Raw genomic sequence first — 21,754 nt, forward strand, 5'->3', positions numbered from 1 at the left:
GTTCTCGCTGAAGAGTGTTTGAATCTGCTTCTATCAGGAGATTTTTTCACGAGAGCCTGTTTTTTAAAGAGAAAATGAGAGGAGATTCTACTGGTGCCTGGGTCACTTAGTCAGTTAACCATCCAACTCTTGATTTTGACTCAGGTCATGATTCTCATGGTCCTGAGATGGAGCCCTGCATCACAGAGCCCCTTAAAGATCTCTCTGTCTCTCTGCTCTTCTCTGCCCCTCCCCCACTAAAGAAAACAAAAGAAAAGAGGAAATTCTAGTTATCTATTCATGGGTAAAGTGAGAACCCATAGTTAGTGGCCTTTGTGAGAAAACCAGAGTTAGTAAAAAAAAAAAAATGCAGTGGTATTATAGAGAATAAAGAAAAGTAGAACAGATTAAAAAAATCTCTTTCTGGCATTTAAAAACAAGATTTCATTTTTGGTCCTGAGATTTGGAAATTTCTGAAAAGCTGGTGATACCTGTAAAGTAAATAGAGGCTTTAAAATCAGCAAAGTTTTTGAAAGAATAATAAAAAAAAAGCAATCAGAAATAATGCCTGATTCCTGGAACCTTATGTAGATATAGGGGTTGGGTTGAGATTAGACTAATGTCATCATATCCTGCTACACTGACAACACTCTGCAATATTATTAGCTTTATCTGGATGCCTTTTGTATCAAATTCTTGACCTGATTTTTGTCCCAGTTTCTCTTTTGTATCATTTAGGTTTAGTGCTTCCTTTAAGGAAAAAAAAAAAGAAGTTAGAAAAATTCTAATGAAAGCCGGCTGACTCTACTATGAGTAATATAAGAAAATCTGTTTTGCTAAGGGAGTGACAGAATATTGAAATACCTGGTTTTATATTTTTATGTGGGTTTGGCAAATGCAGTCTGAAAGTGGCTAATATGATACCCGACCTGGTGTTAATAGCCAATGATAATTCCATATGTACCACCTGCTACCTGTCAGGTTACACTTTCTTTCTTTTTTCCTTTTTTGGCGTGAAGGTTACATTAACTGTGAATATGAGTCTTCGTGGCCAGAGTGGAGGCAAGCCGTCATACTTTTCAGATGAAGTAGATCTTTGATGTCATTATCATGCTTTTCTTTTGTCGCCCCTTCTTCCCAACCCACCCCTTGCCTCCTACCCTGACAACTTCTGTGTAGCCCTTAAGGGGCACAACATACCATCTTGAATTTGGGAATGGGGAGAGAGAGGGAAGGAGTCAGAATGAATCACGAGGATAAACTAGACGTGATGTTCGTGGGGGAAAATCTTTCTACTAAAAAGTGAAATTAGAGAAATTTCCTGGAATGTATATATGGGGGGGGAAACCCATTAGCCAAGGGCGATGTGGATTTGTTAACTAATTGCTCTACACCTTAGTGTTTAAATGCCGCCAAGTCGTTTCTCTTTCTCCCTAATAATTTGTCTGGAATATCTCAAAACCTAACTCCACATAGGTCCCAACGGCTGCCTCTCGGCCTCTCCCACGTGTACATATTTTGAAATTGGCTGGGTAAAGCTGAAGATAATATCCCAAAAACCCCAAACTGAAACCAAATCACTTGCCTCTCCATGCGTGGGGCTTGACTGGGTGACCTTCTGGCTCCTTCTAGCTCTGAGCTCTTCTACAGATAGGATGCAGCATGCTAGGTCCAACACAGTACATTAAAATGATTTTTCTTGAAAGGTAAAGACATTATTAAGAATCCATGGCCATTCACATATTTTTTTGAAAGAAAATAGTTTTAGCCTCTTGTTCATATTATTCCAGCTGTTGTTATTATGTTCCTTCTGCATAACTCTGAAAGACACAGAAAACTCCCTTTCTTTTAGGCTTTTAAAAATACCCTTAAACTGGTTAATCTCTTCAGGTGGAAACCAAAGGCAAACGCTATGGTCTGGCTCAGAAAAGCTGTCCAAATGTCTTACGTTTCCAAACTATCCAAGTAATAACATTGCTTAGCTCAGAAAAATTGTTGCGCTTTTTCCAGGTGCTTTCAAAATATTTTCCTCAGGCTGGTTAGTCACTGTAATACCCCATGACATAGCTGGAGTCTAAGGTACATGCCTCTTGGGGCAGAAACAGAAGCTGCCCCTTGGTTTGACCCCCTGGCATCTGCTCCTGGTGGTGGCCATGGACCTCTGAGACTACTTCTAAATTTTCAACTCAACTCCTAAGCTAGCTTATGTCCTCACTTTGTCCAAAAAAAAAAAATTTGGCTGACTAGTAACAGGGAAGTATATGGTAATGAACCTGGAGAAATCATTTCCCATTCTTCAGAAGAAGTTGCTGTTGTTTGTAGAGTCATTGTAAAAACCTAAACCTCCAGGGATAGACAGCCAGGCACATTTTAAGTGGCTTGTTCTTTTGGCCTACCAATCTTTTGGCTGCTAATATTAGTGATTTAGCTTAGTGGGAGGGCCAAGGAGCTCTCTCTTTCCTCGTCTCTTTGAATATTTGGTCACTTAACCCCGCCAAAACACGCATTTCCCACTTTGTTTCTCGAGGTTCATTCTCAATTCGTGTCACTATTTGTTAGGCTTGCCTTGGCCTTCCAGATTCCTGCCGTGCCTCAAATTTTCGAGCCAGGTATCTACAAGCACGTTGACTCTCCCAATCCTGGTTTATTTTGGGGGGCTCAAAATTGAGCTTCGTGCTTGGTTGCAAAACTATTACAGTTTCCCATTTTCAAGAGCACAGATGCATACGTTTCTTTGAGACTGTACTCTTCAGCATTAAAGAGGGACCCTTCATTGTAATCATTACCAAATGGATACAGTACTAATGGAACTTAATTGTTTCCACTAGATGGATCTCGGGTGTTTTTGGCAGCCAAAATGAAAATGATTCCAAATACCATCAAAGGGGCTTATAAGCACCCAGCATGCACAGAGTGTTTTGATATACAGTGGAGTGTTAATATCATTATCTCTCCTAATACAACATACGGTTACTTTAATCCTCTCCCGCCTCTGTGATCTTGGAAGATCCGACGGATAGAAGGCAAAGAATAAAACATTATATACAAGGAGACAAAGGGAGAATTAGTCCCCATCCTCTGAATGTGATTTTTTTGATTGTTCGGTTGTTGGCTTCAAATATGTACCTTTATCAATACTGACTTCTGTATCTTCCACGCTAGTTTGAGTTTGTATGCGACATCAAACATACCTTTTCACACATGTTCTTTCCAGATTTTTTTTTAACACTTACTTAGCAGTTTATAGAAGGAAGTGAATGATCTCCTCAAGCTGCTTACAAATTAAAAAAAAATCTGTGCTTATTAATTATGCAGGATTAGTCTAATTATAATTCAGCAAATTAATTAGCGACAGAAGGTGTTCTGAAACATTGGAGTACATTTGCATGTTAAATGGAGAGGCTAGTCTGTAATATATGTAAATTTATGCATGGCTTCATAGTTTAATTTAAAAATTTGCAGCTGCATATGGTATGGGAGCAGGTGAAAAGTCAGTTTTAGTTTAATGATGCTAACAAACATTGGATGGTGTCCTGTCTTAGCAAGAGAATGCACTCATATCTGCTAATCTATGACTCCGTCATAAGATTATAGTATTGAATTGATGCTCAAACTCAAGGTCATTAGTGAGTGGACCCATAGGTGCAGTAAGTCTAAAGCTAAAAGCTGCAGAGAGAAAGCGATGATAGGAAGGACCCAAACCCTGAACTTTGTTTGCCACTTTGTCCAGGAGCGAGTATTGAGACAATCTGCTTTAGTTTTGGGAAAGTCACATTCCAGCCCGTGTAAAAAGGGACATCTATTTGCCTGATTGTTATCTACTCTGGCAGGTATAAAGGAGTTGTCCAACCTTGATTCTCTTTCCAAATATTCACATTTGCACTTCATTTCAATTTCCCGGAGCCGTGGGAAAGTTATTACCAAGTTATGAATTAATGGTAGGGTAGAGAGTTTTACACATTGGCCTCAACCATCTGGCAAAACAGTAAAACCAGCGGACCAGGCAGCAGCAAAGGGCTCTTGGTGTAATTGGTGTTCACTGCTCAGCCTAGCATAGATGAGCTTCACAGAGAGGGCAGAGCACCGGGAGGGGGAGGGGAAGGCTGCACAAGGGGAGAAGGGGCGCTAAGGAAATAGGACGGTAAGGACCCATTAAGCTGATGGCCGGCTAATAACTTCATTTCTCTCCTTCACCCGAGTAGTTGTGGCATTAGAAAGGGAAATAGATTTGTATCCCAATTCTGAAGGTTCACGGAAAGATGCTTCCCAAAGTCAGTCAGTAATGTGCGCAGTTTCCCTCTTTCTTTTTCCCTTTTCTTGATCAGAAGGGCTAGGAAGGGATAGGGCAAAAGGGAGGATTTGGGTTAAAAACAAAACAGAACAAACAAGCAAACAAACAAAAAAGGAAGAGATGGAACTGTGCACATTGCAAAGAGCCCTCCAAAGACATTTAACGATAACAATTGGAATTACAAACATGCTCTTCGTGTTGTGTTTCATTCCAATTCAAGCCCAAAGAGTTCAATTATTATTTTCATTAATGGTGTCAGATTTTCATCCGAGTGCAAAAACAAGGACTTTTCCTTGGAGATTTTTTTTCCCTACCAGCCTCATGTTGCCAAGTAATGGAATTCAGAAGAGTGAAGATGTCTGAGTACAGAAGAAGGGAAAAAAAAATTCCCAACATCCAGCCCCAGGTCCTTGGAAACTAGAGTGGGTTACCGGCCAGTAGTGAGTGGAGAATCAAAGTGGCCCCTTGGTTATATACCTTGGCAGTTGTTTGCCATTTGAGCTACGGGAGGCATTCACTTCAGAACAAATCATAAAACGAAGTCTATCAGTACAGAGTCAGAATTACACGGTGGGGGAAGTGGCTTCTTCCCGGCGCCTGAATGAGTACAGCAGACTCACTCCTGAGGCAGCGTGTTTGGTAACGAAGGATCTGTTGCCACACTGAAATGCCACTTCCAGGAGCTTGTCATTGGAGTGAACACCGAAGAGAATATGATTTGATGGGGCCTGCTGCCAGGTAGGAACCAAATGATTTTGCCTGCCCGGAGCTTACTGAAAACAGTGGTGAGGATCTTGACCCAGTACCTTCCACTATTCCTCTTTTCTGGCAATCTGTTGTAATAGAGTTAATGGCATACTCTTTTTTTCTTTGGAAAAGAGCTCTCCCTAAAAATCAAGGGAAGAACTTTAATATGGGACAGATAAGCAATGCAGAGAGAACCCGATCTGAATTATACCGCCCTCTGTATAATTTCATTTGGAAAATGGGCTATTTTAAAAGGTGGTGGGGAAGAAGGGGCAGTTCAAGGGAGAGTGGTAGAAGCATGCCCAGCGAAATGTGAGGGAGCTAACTTCGCCTGGGTAACTAGTCCTCACTACTGGCCTAGAGGCTCTATTACAGGAGGAAGAAACTGAGGGTCCTAATTTTCACACTAAATACTAAGTAAGCAAATAAAAAAAATAATAATACAGAAGCTTTGGCATCATGTGGAAATGACGTGGTAGGGAGGACTCAATGAGCTGCCACATGAAAGGCTGAAATTATCTGCTGCCGGAGAAATTAACTTGCAGATCTATTTAAAAATGTCCAAAGGAGGAGAGTCTCCACTGTCCCTTGGGTAATGCTTGCAAAATTTAGCTTGGTGACTTGACTCTGAAAAAATGTTTTCCAAGACTTAATTCAACTTCTTAGGTTATACATTTGACTTCCAGCCTTTTTTTTCCTCCATAGTCTTAATGGACAAATGACCTCGAGTCTTCCTCATCCACTCAGGGTAATCGCTGACCTTTTTGTAGAGGGTCATCTTTGGACCAGATGCGTTCTTGAGATGGCCTGTTTTCTGATGTCTGATAGACTTGTTTGTTTTCTTCCGTACACTCCAAAATAGCCACCTAATTTTCAGAGAACGCGGGTCCTGATAGGAGTGATAGACATTTTTGTTTGTTTGCTTGTTTTGTTTTGTGACATGAAGAATGATTTCACTCTCATTTCCAGAGAGTAAGATGATGGACGTGACATGATGCCCCATGTGGATCAATGAGGCCGTAGTTCCCTAAACAAAGAGCTGCTTGGCAGCGTGTCCTACCTTTTCCTCCAGAAGGACAGTGGCCAGACTCCCACTAGAGCAATGTTCTTCTAAGAGTCGGACCACGCAGAGTTCCCCTCCTAGCTCTTCTACTTATTAGCTCTTTGACCTTGGACAAGGAAGCTAACCTGGCTGAGCCTTGCTTATTTCCTCTGTAAAATGGAGACGTTGATTCTCCTACTGTCAGAGGTGGGTGGATTAAACGAAACCACACATGGCCCATAATACGGGGTCGATGAAGGTGGGGCATTTCTTTGTTGTTATTATAATCATCATCATGATTAGTCTTTTAGCCTTTGGGAGTTAGAGACATCCAGTATAGCTGTAAGAAAGAAAATTTAGTGCTTCAGAGTTTTTTGTAGACTTACATTTTTCGAATCTGAGATGGCCTTTCACTGACATAGCCTGAGTGAATTAATGGTCATTAAACTCTTCCATAGGAATGTCTGTAGAGATTAAAGTTTCTGTGTCTACTCTGGTCCTGTATTCATACTTATATTTTAAGGGCTTGTTGAAATAAATGGAATAGATAGAAAATCAGCTTATAAAAATGAGTATTTGACTGAAGCCTAAGGAAGACAGTCAGTCAAAATTTTTAAATTTCTCCTCTTTCCATGGATCTTCTTGAACTTTGTGCCTGCCATCATCTTACCAAGCAGATTCTAAGTATGAAGCATTCCCAGATGCCCCACTGTCAAGTTTTTAAGGTGCAGCAAGAACCAATGGGAAATTTGACCTCCCAGAGTGTGTTAATTTTTGTGGACTTCAGTGAGAGTCTTCACAAAGCCCTAAAGCTTCAGGGCCCTTTCTCAATTGGGCTGACACCTAAACAATCAATAGGGCATATCATTTTCAAGCCAAGCGTGGGGCCTACTGGTGCCCTTCACCTTACTTTAACTGCCTGGATTTGGATTCTGCTGGAGGCTTTTGGGAGAGGTAAATGTATTCTTTCTGTGGTAGGAAGGTTCAAAGAGGATATCACAGTTAAGACCTAGATTAAAGCTGGAACATTATCATCGTGTTTTTTACTGGTCTCTAGTGGAAACCTAACACTTAGGGGTTTTCTTACCTTATAAAGCAGAGTGAGCTGCCATGTTGGCCATCCCGAGTGAGAAAATGACTCCCGGGGTATATCCATCCTGCTCGAGACCCCTGACTCTGCCTAGTCCCCCTAAGGCTGTAAGCTTGACAGGGCCCTGGGAGAGGGCTGCCCATTTCTTTCAAATATGATTTTATCATCCAGGATATCCCAGGTAGTTTTTAGAAATGATTATTTGACAGTTCTTAGAAAGGTCTGAGTGTTTTAAAGTGTTTTCAGAAGACACACAAACAGTGAAAGCCAATTGAATTTTAATTTATTGGACTCTAGAAAAGGAGGGTTAGCAGTTAATCCAGATAAAATGTGTCTTCCTCAAAAATCAATGGCCTTAGGCTTTTAAACACCTACACGGTTTGTGAGGCTGATTCAAGTCTATGTACAGGTCAGACTTCAGTAAGCCAGCCTGCATATGTGGCCATCACAGCAGAGAGAGAGAGAGAGAGCACTCCCTGGTCTTAGCTTTTGGAGAGTATGGGGGTGCTCTTGTCCTCATGGTGTGTAAGATGTGACCATGGCATTGTAGGGGTTATCACTAGGGTTGGCAGAATTAGATTTCTTTAAGGGAATAAGTTTCAAAGTGAAAGGTATTCTACATCTTATTTTGCATAGAGTAAGGTTCTGCTTAATGGTAGCTGTTACTAGTGCTAAGTTCACATTCTTTTGATACACATCCCTGTCTAATCTTTTTCTCGAAAGAAGCTTTCATGCCTTCCCACAGTGCTTTCCTTAACGTTTTTTGTATTGCAATTTTTCAGAAGGCACTATATCTTGGCTTTCAAATGGGAGATGAATGGAATGACCTCTACCACAAATCTGGGCAAAACCAGGCTAGGTTTTGTATCCATCAGATCATTGGTTATAATTTTGGAATCCGGCATGAATACTAAGTTTTGCCCTTCCTTTGATTTAAACACAGTACCTCCTTCTCTTCCCCTACCCTTGGACCTTGACTTTTCACCTTATTTGTGCAACTAGTTTGAATCTCAGTTTCTGTTTGGGAAGGGCCCAGGACACATCTAGACCCATCTAGGAACTTTCATTCTACTCTCAAACAGTGCTATGTGTTCCAATATTCCAGAGATTTCGAGAGAAAGAGACTTCTGGGTGGCTGGGCAGTCCCCTGAAATCTTAGACCCATATTCAGGGGTCTACAGATTCCTCTCAGAATCTGAAGAAGCATATTTTGAATAGCGTGGTAGTGTGCTCCATGACAGCAAAGATTTGGTCCATCTTATTTGCCCTGGTGTCTGAACCTTTCTGGAACATACTATACACTTCATAATTGCTCAAATGGTTAAATCAATTAATTCAGCAAGGATTTTCATTAGTAGGCATTTACTTCTATGCAACTATATTTGACTTAGTGTTTTCTTCTAGGGATGCTATAGTCTTCTCATTCTTCAAGAAACCAGAATCCTTCACATTATTCTTTTTCTTTCCTCCCTCTCTCCCTTCCTCCCTCCTTCTCACCCTCCATCCCTCTTCTTTTCATTACTTTCCTTCCTTCCTTCCTTTTTCCTTTCTTCTTTCTTTCAGACCATTTTCTGAATTTCTAAAACCAGCTATATTGAGATATAATTTACACACTATAAAGTTCACTTATTTAAAGTGCACAGTTCAGTGGCTTTTAATGTATTCACAGAGTTGTGCAACTGTCACCATGATCTAATTGGTTCAGGAAACAGACTGCCAGATGGAGCTTGCTGTGAGAAAGACCCAGGTTCAAATCCGTGTTTCTGCTACTGACAAGCTGTGTGATCTTGGGCAAATTTCTTAAAATTTTGGTGACTTCGTTTTTCCTAGCTGTGAAATGATTCATTAGTCGTAAAGTTGTTGTAAGAAAAAAATGGCGCATTGTATATGAGGTACTTGCACCTAGCCTCAGTGTATGGCACAGAGTAGATGACTGGCAAACTTTTGAAGGATCTCCTCTGTGATCCCTGTACCCTTCAGTTGCTGGACCAACACAGGATGGTGAGCAGGGACACAGATGGCTCTGATCAGTGATGTTCCTGAGCCACCTTTTCCTGCCTCAGAAGCATGTAGAAGGGAGCCTAAGATGATGGTCACTCAACAGTTTGCCTGTCAAGCCCCAGGGGACTACCTGCTCTGACCAAGGCATCACTCGAGACGTCCATGCTTACTTTTTCCCCCACCACTTCAGATCAGTGGGTTCGACCTACCTTTCAGAAAACCCTGCACACACACCCCCTTGGACTGCAGCAAATCGTGGTCTTTTTGTCTTCAGTGGTTTCTTCCCTCAGTGTAGCCATTTCTGGAGGCTCTCAACTCTACACACTTTTCTTTGCCATCACAGAATGTTAATGTTAGAAGGACCCTAGTGATAAGCCAGTTAGACCCAGTTGAACAAACTGAGGCCCAGAGAAGTGAGCTAATTTGGTTACACAGTTGGCTCAGGTCAAGACTAGACTACCGTGCGGCATGTCATACATATGTGTGGGGTGAAGAAACGCCCTTTGGTTCATTGCATCACCCCAGCTGACCTAGGAACCAGGTTGCAATGTGCTGCTTGAGTTCACATTTTGATCCCACCTCTCTACTCCTGTGTATCTAGAGACCAAGGATAAACCTGTTGTTGGTAGTGTGTCCACTCCTAAGGAATGAGATCAGAAGCTTTGCAAAGTGTACTGTGCTCAGCTGTTATGATATTTATGTAGTCAACATTGTTTGGAGAAAGTGGAAATAACAACTTCCAGCCTGATGAGAATCTGCACATTTGGTCTGAATCTTGCAGTTCATTTGGGCTTCCCGTTTCTGAGCGCAGAGTGCTGACATTTCCCAGGCAGCTCTGGCTTCGGAGGGATCCAGGCCCAGGGGATTTGTTCCCTGCAAGTCACCCTGTGGTTAATGGATGGTATAGTTAGTAAAGGGTTCTGTATCGAGCCCCTGAGCATGGTGGGCGGGGGTGGGTGGTGGGGGGTGGAAGGGAGGGAGGTGGAAGCTAGCAGTAAAAAGAAGAGAAAAAATTGGAGAGAGCAGTAAACCCCCAGGACTCCTTTAAATTAATTTTTAGGCTCACATATAAAATATCCAGGTCATAATTTCTGGACTAGCCATTTAGAAGCAGCTATGTCTTCTTTTAGGAAGCAGTGTACAGTATAAGAGAATTTTCTCTCCCTCTCTCTCTCTCCCCACATATCTCTCCTTCCTCCGCAGCTCTCTTCCCCTTTATGAACAGAAGATTATATCCTTAGTATGCAGGGGCTGGGCGGGTTACAGACTTAGACTCCAGGCCAGCAAAAGAGTCAAAATTTTCCACCCATAAGGGTCCTAATTGAAACTGAATTGAGCCTTTCAGCAGGCTTCTTCTTTCCCTAAATCAATTTGATTTCATGTAAACATGTATTCCTTCTGCACTTTTCCACCTTCCACACCATGCATCTAATAATGTCTTCACGAACATTAATGTTTTCGCCAGATATGTTTTAGAGAAAGGGTCGGGTAGGTAAGGGAATGTATCAAACACGGGCAGTGCATTATAAGGAGCTCAGTCGAAGCAAAACTTTCCCCAAATCAAGGACTCAGTAAGAAAAAGCACTTGATTTGGCTTTAGGAGGGGAGGAGGTGTAAATCACGCTTGGGGGTGTTGGAGGATAGATGTGGTGTGGGAGTGGGGGCTATTGTTCGGAAGGAGACCCGAATGAGAATAAAGCAAGTTTTAAGCATATTGTAAGAGCATCTCCGTGGGTTGTGAGTGACTCTAGCCGCCTCTTCTGTAAATGCACAAGTGCAAGGACGTTTCCCTTTAGAAAAATAAAATGTTTGCCTTGGGATCAACCTCTGAGTGCTCCTGGAAGACGTTTCACAGCACTTTAGGAAGCAAAAGCAGGTTGTGAATTTGAACGCTGCATGAAGCAGTGCGGAGCAAAAGGGAACAAACAAACAAACAAACAAATGATAAAGAAATGTGGAGCATTCCTCTGCCCTGTCACTCCAGAGGTAGCTCCGGTGAAGACCTGGATACCTTCGTGGCACAGGAAGTTGTACCAACCTCCCGGCCCAGCCAAGATGGAAAGAGAGAAGTGAAAAGCAGATGTTACAACATCATGAACAAAATTTTAGCTGTTATTTCCAAATTCCCACCCCACCTTTATTTGTAGCTAGGGGTCAGGAGCGGTTGGCCAAATATTTTTAGCAAATCTAGAGTAAAACATCCTCAGATACAGAAATCATTTTGAAGAACACAGTTCCCATTCTCTCCTCCTTGATCATTTACTGTTTATCTTTCTATCGGATTTTTTTTTCTTTAAGTGCTAGATACAATAAACTGGAGCACTGTCCAATTCTTTTGTGTGATTCTTTAAAAAATAAAAAATAAACAGAAGGTCACCCAGAGAGCATCTCACCAGCCGTTGCCTTAAAATAGAATTTTTGGAAGCATTGTTGATTTCTACTTATTTTTGTTGGTAAATCCTGGGGAAAAAATGTATATCTTTTCCTTTAAAGTTCTAATTCAAGGCATGGATGTGAGAGTTCTGGAGGGACTTTGGGACTGCGGTAAAATTTCGTTGTCATAGTAACAGAAAGGGAAATAGGCCTAGCTCACCTGGGACTTTAACACTGCAAAAGCTGGATTTTTTTTTTCTTTTCTTTTCTTTTTCTTTTTTTCTTTCTTTCTTTCTTTTTTTTTTTTTTTTAAGGAAAAGGACTCTGCAAGTGAGATAAATGAAAAACTTATTGTGTTTTGAAACAAAAATCCCAAACATTAAATAGGTAAATGGCTGAAAAGGTCACCTCTGCCATTTTTCTGGTTCGACGTAGTTGTCTGATTAAAAATGCCCAATTTAGAAATTGCACAAATAGTTTATTTTAGAGACAGTTGGCTTACCAGTATGCCTCACGACGAATGATAACCTCAGACGGTGATTCGGTGACTTTGTATTTTTCCCGGTAATCTGCGGAAGGTCTGAGAGGGCGTTCACACTTGTTACGAGTCCTAAAAACCCCAGTGTGTACCTGCACAGACTGACCTGCCTTTGGACGGCCACGTTACTGTTTTCTGATTTTGTATACATTGGTTAAAAAGAATAGGAGCGTTTTGTGTGTGAGGTATGGGAGCGCGGAGGTGCGTGTGGTCGGCGGAAAGCCACATGCGTGAGAAACCCTGGGATTCTGGGGGAAGTCATGCCATCCCGCCCCCCCCCCCCCCCCCCCCCCCCCCCCCCCGAGCAAGACATTTTTGCACGGCAGGAGTCACTGCTGCTTTGGAAGCCGTATTTGTGGGAGACGGAGTGCCCTTGCAGCTTGGGGGGCAGGTATATAAACCAGAGCCCAGCTTGTGAACCGCTTCGCAGGCCTCAGCGGTGCTGGAGCCGGCGTGTGATCACAAACATCCAAATTTGCAAATTGCAGAAGGTCAGCAGTGTTCCTTCCCAGGCAGGGCCGGCTGAAACTCCCCAGACATGAAATACAATCCCTTTCAAATCAAATCTAATATAATGCAGATCTATTTTCTCTTAAAAAATGTTTACTCCACCATGTAACACATCGTTTTCTCTTCACAGATTCTTTCTAAAATTTTTCCTCAAGTGCAATCAGAATTGTTTGAAAACAGCAGGAAACCCGCGGGACATGAGAAGGTTTCAGGTAAGGGGCCTGCCGTTCCTCCCTGTGAAAGAAGTCGTCCTGTTTTCTCTCTCTTTAGCACTTTCTTTCTTTTTTTCCCCCCTTAGAAAACATTATTCACGGAGGCTGCTAACAATACAGATAACTCTCACTGCGTTGAGGGTTTCTGCATTTTGTCGTGTTTAGGCCTTTTGCCTCTGTTGCCCAGGCCCCAGGGGAAGGGCACCAACCCCGGCTGGAGATTCGATTTTCAGCCCTCGGGCTGCCCTTCGCGCACACAGCTGCCCACAGCAGGACCTGTGTTCTTGATATTCAGCCACTTTGGGATTTTTCAAAGCAGCTTCTCTGTGCTCTCTGCAAGTAACAGACTCTTCCCTTCCTCTCCCACCAGTTAACTATTCAGTGGTCTCTCTCAGAGTCCTCGGGAAAGCAGCAGCCCAAACAGCCGTGGTCACTTTAAGATCGCAGCATGACAACAAGACCCACGGGACAGTGACCCAGCTGCCTGGCAGTTAAATCTGCCACCGGTTTCATCACCCTTGCCACTGATGTACTGAGGATACGCGCTAATAAAAACACAGAGAGAGGCAAAGTGTGTCAGGTTGGAGATGAGAGGAAGTGCAGTCCCCCTTGGCCCCCTTCCTTAATCTTTGAAGGACCCTTATTTAATCCGCCAAAAGGCTTTCCTGCCATTCGTACACCCCGTTGAAATATAGAGAGCGCCCTTCCCCGTAGAAACATGGAAAACACATTAAACAATAGCATCCAAGCTCCAAGCTTGAGACTTTAAAGAAAAAAAAAGTCTGGCAGCCATGGGAGGGATGGGGATATTAGACTCGTATTTTCGGTGAGAACAGTGAGGTTCTGAGGGTTTGGTAACTCGCCTCGAATCACAGGAAGGGTACAGTGGAACCAGGAACCAGGAGGGTTTATCTGGTCAAACCCCTTCCACCAGAGCACGAGTTTGCACTGTCGGCAGCTGCTAAGTGGATGCCTAGTTGTTGGCTTTTTGAAATTCTTCATAATTTCTGAGCCAGGGGTCACATACACTCATTTAGCACAGGATTGCGCCAGTCAAGGGGCTGCTCCTACCTGCCACCGGAGAGCTTCTGGGGCTTAGGAACAGAGTCCTTCAGGAGTTAACGGGGTAGATGGGCACACATAAGGTGAGAAAATTACTTAGTTAAAAAAAAAACAAAAAAAAAAACCTCATGTCATTCCCCCCCCCCACCCCCATGTCATCGTCATCAAACAGCCTTGCTGACACTGGGATATTTTTGGTTAGTTATTTAACATGATTACCAGCCTCTCTTAAAAAAGTCAACCCCCTCCTCTCCACCATACAAATTTTCCCCTTTTGCACAGTGTAAAGACAAGCAGAAATAAAACGAGCTTTCTTGGGGACCACACGGGAGCATTGTGCGGGGAGGAGGTTGATGGTGTTTTGTGTTCCAAATGCAAACGTAAATAATATCGGTCCAAAAAATGTACAGGATTCAAAAGGATTCCAGACACCTTGATGGCCAAAGCTTGGCTTTCACTTCCTGAAGAAACAGAAGTAGGAAGAGGGGTTGGCAGTTTGGATTCCTATCCCCCTACTTTACCATCACTTCCATAGACTTTTAAATTTGAGAATGCTCCCATCAACTTCAAGAGGCTTTTTAACAGAATGTCTTGGTATTTAATTTTTCTCAAATTTTGGAAATGTACAAACTAAGCACAGACATGTTCGTATTTTCTATACTTTTTCCATTATTTACTAAGTAATGGTTTCATGTTTCAGTGTGCCTGAGCTTTTAACAGCATTAGAACAAATACTACCGATCTCAAAATGATGGGAGATTCTCATCCAATGTGAAAATATTTGACTTCTACAAAGAAAGGGAAAGAATTTTTTTTTTAAGTTTGTAGATTCTAATTGTCTTATTTTGGGGATAGAGCTAAAATTAATTGGCAACTTTGGGGGTATTTTTTTATTGAGATAAAATTCATATAACATATTCATCATTTTAACCATTTCAAATTGTGCAATTGAGTGATCTTTAGTATATTCACAATGTTGTACAACCATCACCACCATACAATTCCAGAACATTTTCAGCATCTCCAGATGAAACCCCATCCCTCCCAATTCCCCTTTCTCCCCACCCACTGACAACCATGGATCCATGGATTCATCACTTTCTGTGTCTATGGATTCTTCTATTTGGGACATTTCATATAATTGGAATCATTCAATAATACATGTCAACAATACACAAATCAACAATACATACAATTTTCGTGTCTGGTTTCTTTCTCTTAGCATCATGTTTTCAGGTTTATCCTTGTAGTAGGTATGAGTAGTTCATTCCTTTTTATGGCTGAATAATATTCCATTGTAAAAGTTAACACATTTTGTTTATCTCTACATCAGTTGATGGACACTTGGGTTGTTTCTACTTTTAGGCTTTTATAATGTTGCTATGAACATTTGTGTACAAGCTTTTTGGTGTGTGAACATATGTTTTCAATTCTCTTGAGTATATATCTAAGAGTAGAATTTCTGAGTCATATGTTAACTCTATCTTTAGCTTTTTGAGGAACTGCCAAACTGTTTTCCACAGTGGCTGTTTCATTTTATATTCCCACCAGTAATGTATGAAGGTTCCAATTTCCCCATATCTTTGCCAACACTTGTTATTTTCTAGGGGTTTTTTTTTTTTTGTCTTTTGTTTTTGTTTTAATTTCTAGTCATCCTATGCGTGTGAAGCAGTATCTCATTGTGGTTTTGATTTGTTTTTCGCTAAAGATGTGAGCATTTTTTTCATGTGCTTATTGGCCCTTTATTTGTATATCTTCTTTGGAGAAATGTCTGTTCAAATCCTTTATTCATTGTTAAATTGGGTTATGGATCTTTTTATTGTTGAGTAGTAAGACTTTTATATATATATATATTTGGGATACCAGGCCCTTCCTTATCAAATAAGTGATTTGCAAGTATTTTTTTCCTATTCCATGACTGTCTTCTCACCTTCTTCATAGTGCCCTTTGATGTACAAAATAATTGATAATTTTTATACTGTGCTCAGATTCTATTAAGAGTATAACCTTTAATGAGCACTCTTTACATGGAGAAGGCTACTGTGGAGAAAGTCTTGAATACGTGCTGTAATGGTCAAGTGAGAGACTTGGATCAAGTTCAAAATACGAAACCAAAGCGGAGATTGTAGGTAATCATGGTGAGAGGATCTGAAGGAATGGTAACTTAGGAATTTCTGAAATACATATCTTATTCAGAATGACAAAGATAATACTTTAAAACCATATAGACAGTTACTTCGTTCCTCCATTTTGTTATATGACCGATCAAATATATTTCCTAGACAGGAGCTTTGACCAGCTAAGCTACAACACCAGCTGATCAAATATATTTAATCTGAAGCATTCTTTTGTAGAGATTTGTTGAGAACAGCATAGAAATAGGAAATTTTTCTTACCAAATCATGAATCCAACCAAACTCCCTCTTCTCTCCCACCTCTCTTCTTTCCCCTGTCCCAAAACATTTGTGGAACTTGTATTCTTTTTCCCATAAGGACCAAATGAGAACAAAATCATTACATTAATATTTTTCAAGCCTGAAACAAACCTCTCTTTAATTCAGTCCAAGTCCCAAGTATCTCAGACATAAATAAATACATATACCTATTTATCAAAACACAATAGGTTTTAATCCTTTTTCAGCTCAGATCTTTTTGAAAATTTGGTAAAAGCTATAGATTCTATTGCCATAAAAAGCAGCATTTAAGCCAAGCTTTGCTTAAAATGTCAGGTGTTCCCACATCTCTTAGGGTTCCATGGTCTCCTGACCTAAGGAAATGAAATTCATCTACCAAATGGGTATCCTCCATGTAATTTAACTCTTACAAAGGGGACCTGTCCCCTTGGGAGTTCACTTGATAATCTTCCCACCTTCTTAAAAGTGCCATCTGTTCCAGGTGACTCCTGGATCCATATCCTTAGACCTCAGCCTTCTCTGGAGCTGCAGAAATCCCACTCCACCTTCTTCCTGGGCATCTTCCCTCAGGTTACTAATGAGCACATGTTCATGGCAGAATTCAATACTTGCTCTCTGGATCCGTGCCTTCCTCATTTATTGGTGAAGTGTCACTTCCTCCGCCTAAGTATATGCTAAGTCTATCTCTTCTCCTGAACACAACTGCAATAGGTCCCTGCTTCTCCTTCTTCCTTGTCCAGTCCTAAAGCTCAGATTTGGAAAGGCATGGCTGCTTAGTATCTTCATACCCAGCACATCCCCTGTTGTTTCCATATACCCACCGCTCACTAGGCACACCTCCCTGATTTCTATTACTGGACTATTACTTGAACCTTTCCACACATTTGCCCCTCTGCCTGAGATCCCTTTGCCCCCTCTAATTTGTGACTTTTACCCATGCTTCAAGACTATAAATGAATGACACCTACTTTTTTAGGCATTTTTCTGACTCTCCCTGGCAGATTCATTGGCTCCTTCTTCTGGGCTATTGTTCCATTCTCTACACATTGCTACCACACCATCAATCACATTGTCTTGCAATTATTGTTCATCTAAGAGACTGTGCTGCTTGAGGGTAACATATTTTTTAAAATTTTTGTATTTTTCCCCAGTGCCTAGCATAATACCTGCCACTGTCAAGAGCTCAATAAATTGTTTTTAAATATTTTTTTAAGAGAGAGAAGGGAAAAAAGGAAGAAATAAAAGGAAAAAAGGAAAGATTTTTTGTGGTCCCCAAAATATCTAACCCCATGGGCCATACATGCAGAAAATCATTCCTGCTCTTATTGAAATGGAACAATTGGGTGAAACACCCAGATTAACAGCTCAGTGAAGGAAAAGAAAGAAATTTATATCTGCTTGAAGCTAACAGTCCTGTTAAGAGATGATGAACCCCATTCTTTATTTCTCTGCATTGTGGGTAGAAGGCAGGCGGTTGGAAAATCCGGAAGAAAACCAAACCAAGACAAGGAGAAATCAAACATATTGTCACTGCCCACATTCAGGTTTTAAAACACAGAAGTTGGTGACCTTTGGGCAATTGTTGCCAACTCATTCTCAGAGATAGGCGGACTGGGTCTCCTCCCAGTCACGGTGAAAACACTGATGCACTCATTCATTTGTCCAGCCACCCACTCGACATTACTGAGGACACTCTGTGTGCCAGGAACTATCCTAGGTGCTAGAGACACATCAACAAGCCAAACAGATATAATTCACCACCCTTGAGGGACTTCCCTCCCAGTGGGGAGATAAGGAGAATATGACAAACGAGTGACTCACATAGCTTAGCTACGCTTCTCTGTGGTCTTCAAGTGACCTGCCTGGAAGCACAGGGCCTAGCGTGATGCCAGTTGGCTGGTGCTGAGTACTGAGACTTAGTGCTGTGGTCATGGACACCTGAGGTAGAATCTCAGGGATGCCTGCCATTATAATGATAGTAAGTGTGGATGCTCTTCCCAGTGGTTTTCTAAGTTTTCCGTGGTATCACCTATAACACGACACTGATGTCAGCAGATCACTCACTTAGTTGGTATTGAGAACATTCAAGATCTGGGTGCCAGTTGTTTTCCTTTGCCTCAACAAGACTTTGTTTTATTTTTTTAAAGGTTTTATTTATTTATTTGACAAACAGAGATCACAAGTAGGCAGAGAGGCAGGCAGAGAGAGAGAGAGGAGGAAGCAGGCTCCCCGATGAGCAGAGAGCCCGATGTAGGGCCCGATCCCAGGACCCTGAGATCATGACCTGAGCCGAAGGCAGAGGCTTTAACACACTGAGCTACCCAGGCACCCCAATAAGACTTTGTTTTAAGCAGGCATGATCACTGTAGAGGCCTGGGGTATTTTCCATCACACGGGTAAACTTGCCCGTTAGTCATTCTGGAATTAGGAGCATGTACCTGGCTATATCTCTAACCTTAGGATAGTCTACGGCCATACCACCCTGAACGCGCCCGATCTCATCTAACCTTAGGATAATTTTAAATAAACTTCTTTATTTACAAACTTATAGCTTTCATGTAGTGAGGATAAGAGTCTTACCATCATTTGCTGAACTTTTCTGAGTGACTCTTGTGTGTCTCAGATTCACCCCTAAATTATTCCATTTTTAGTTTAGGTCCACCAAAATCATCATTTTTTATGTACTTATTCTAGGGAGAAGACTAAGAAATATATCCTGGAAGGTCTTGCCATCTGTTGCCTCAAGACATAAAAGGTCAAGATAGATGAGGAGCACATGCAGACATTTGCAATGAAAGAAAAGTTATTTTGGGAGCCAGACTAGGGAAGGACATCAGGGCTGAGCTGATTCTTATTTATGGGGGCTCTGCACATGCCTCCAGGATGGGCCTGCCAAAAGGGAATTTTGAGGGTCCTTGGAGGGGGTGAGGGAAAGAGTTGTGTCGTCACAGCTAACAGGTCTGTCAGACATCTGAGGAAGAGAGAGCAGTGCATGGTGGCGGGGAGAGGGGAATGGAAGACGCAAAGATCTCTATCAGGATGAAGAAAGGAAGTGAGGCCATGTAAGCACCAACTGGCATCAGTGGGGTAGTTGGATACTGTGAGAGGCCTTGGGCCTGGATGCAGCCACTGCACGGGAACAATGGGGAAATTAATGTGGATGACAGAGACACCCAGTCCACACAGCGGGGCGTTAGCCACCAGTCTGTTTGACTGAACGACGCAGGAGCAAAGGGCACGGCTACTCATGTCTTGGAACGGGGCCAAGAGCCATCCAACAAACCCTTATGATTTCTTAAACCCCCAGTTCTTATATAAAACTTTTTAATGGCACCACCATCTATTTTCCTTAAATAAAAGACGTTGAGTGTTTCTCTCACACCCATTGAAGAGGGAAACGAGAGTTTAAATTAACTCCAAATGGTAAAAATTTAATACAGCTCCAGCTGCCTGCAGGTCTCTTCAGTTCAGATCTTTCAATTCAAGAGCTACTCCAGCTGCTCTGTGATCTCATGCACCATTTGAAGGTTGCTGTGCTACCGAGTAGCAGTTTTAAATCTCATAATGAAAATCACTTGACTTATGGCCTCTCTAATCAACAGGTGAGTCCATTATCTGGTGGTAAAACAAACCAGATAGTCTGAGAAATAATAATTATCTACTTGGAGTCAGGAAAAAAAAAAAAAAAAAAACAAAAACAAAAACAAAAACAAACCTCTGAGGGTCTGAGGATATTTCCCTTGGTCCAGTGCTTTAAGCTTGGGAAAGGTTTTCTGTGGGTTACTTCAAACTTTTGTCTTCTCATAGGATACCCTTCTGCCACCCCTACCCCATGTCTTTTTGCATCTCAAATGGGGACAAGAACCAGGGTGATAAAAATTTTAACCAACCCACAAAGGGAATATGTTTTGAGTTATTCATGGGAGAAAAGGAAGAGAAGCAATAGAAAGTAGCTGCCTGCGTGTAACTCTTGGGAAAGAGCTTGTCAGATTTCAGGCAGGTGGAAACAAAGCTTAAAGGTTGAAACATTTTAGGAGACTCAAATTTGGGTGCTAAAGCCTAACACCAAACACATTCCAGAACAATCAGATGCAGAACTTCCTGGAAAGCAAAGCTTTCTTAGTTTTGCAATAGGAGTACATCGCTTTGTAGCTGCTTATGGGGACTACATGCTCCTGGTTTTTGATGAACGAGAGGTGATTCATGAGGTCCCTGGGGGGCAGGGTTTGGTGGAAGAGAATGGCCCAGTGAGTCAAGAACTACATCAAATATGTTAAGGCTCCCCTGTGGCTCTCAAAATGTTTGCTAGTAAAATACTGCCCTTGACCATAACCATCCCACTTGGCATATGTTTTAAATGGGGAAAGCAATGGGTTCAATGGAATAAAATGAGGTAGGGTAGATGTAGCCAGTGTCTATGTATGACCTTTGAGATGGGGAAAATTTAGTAGTAAAGCAGGCTTCGTGATGACATGAGAGGCTGGTTGAAAAAAATTGCCACTTGATTTTTAGTAAATCAAGGAAATTTAGTAGTAAAGCAGGCTTCCTGATGACATGAGAGGCTGGTTGAAAAAATTGCCACATTCTAACTGGTTTTTAAAAAACAAACTCTTAAAAGATGGCTATTCTAAGCCAAATTTGCAAATCGTGCCAGTGGAAATGGTCTTCAGTATACTACTGTGCTTATGCCAATTAGATTTTATTTTTTAAGTGCCAGAAGAATGATTTCAGTGACCTCGAGCTGTGTAACAAAACTTTTTCAACTCTTCAAGGCCTCTCTCCAATCTCATTTCCTTGATGGAATTGAAAGTCACCGCCTTCATTATAGGTTCATTTTTCTCACCTCTGGGCTCCTGGATTATACAGTGGCCACACAGTTTAGTCCTCAGTTATGCATTGCTATCTAGTCATCTCTTCTGATTATATGTAGTGTTTGTTATGCTTCATCAACTCCCTGGTAAGCTCCTTGAAGTCATGACAATGTTTTCTGTGAGTCTCCATTGCACGCAGCAGTACCGTGTCACTGGGAACGTCACCGGGAATGTCAAAAACCACCTCTGACTAATCAAAACATAGGGCTGTCTTCCTACTAAAGAAAGTGTCTTCTCAGGAGCTATATCATTAATGCCACAGTCTCCCCTCCCTTGGTGTGAGCAGCTCCCCCACGCCCCACATCTGTCTCGACAGCAGTCAACTTCGTGTTCTCTCGTTTGGCACTTGATCCTTAAACGAACAGAAAATTTAGCCTTAGGGAATATGAAACAACAGTGATTGCTAAGAATTCTGGGAATTCCTTTAAAAGAAAAAAAAAAAAAAGATGACAAAATCCATACTTGTGGGGTAGGTGTTTAAAGGTAATTTTGGAGACCCTGGAGTCCAGTAACAAAGAAGAATCTAGGCTTTAAATCTGGTTTGAAAATACGATGTGTGCCAAGAATAAAGTGGTGGGGAGAAACAATTTGCAGTAGCCAATTGTTTGTTGTTAGCCTGGGTTG

General features: G+C 41.7%; 1 protein-coding gene across 1 annotated transcript in view; it reads left to right on the forward strand.

Moving 5' to 3' along the window:
• The window catches only part of EBF2 (EBF transcription factor 2), a 192,312-nt gene that overhangs the window by 122,200 nt on the left and 48,358 nt on the right, over positions 1-21,754 (forward strand). Inside the window, exon 7 of the mRNA XM_044225117.1 lies at positions 12,702-12,783. Within this exon, the coding sequence (XP_044081052.1) occupies positions 12,702-12,783 (82 nt within the window). The remainder of the gene's footprint in view (positions 1-12,701; positions 12,784-21,754) is intronic.

The sequence above is a fragment of the Neovison vison genome, chromosome 11 (assembly GCF_020171115.1).
Source record: "Neovison vison isolate M4711 chromosome 11, ASM_NN_V1, whole genome shotgun sequence".
Taxonomy (NCBI): Eukaryota; Metazoa; Chordata; class Mammalia; order Carnivora; family Mustelidae; genus Neogale; species Neogale vison.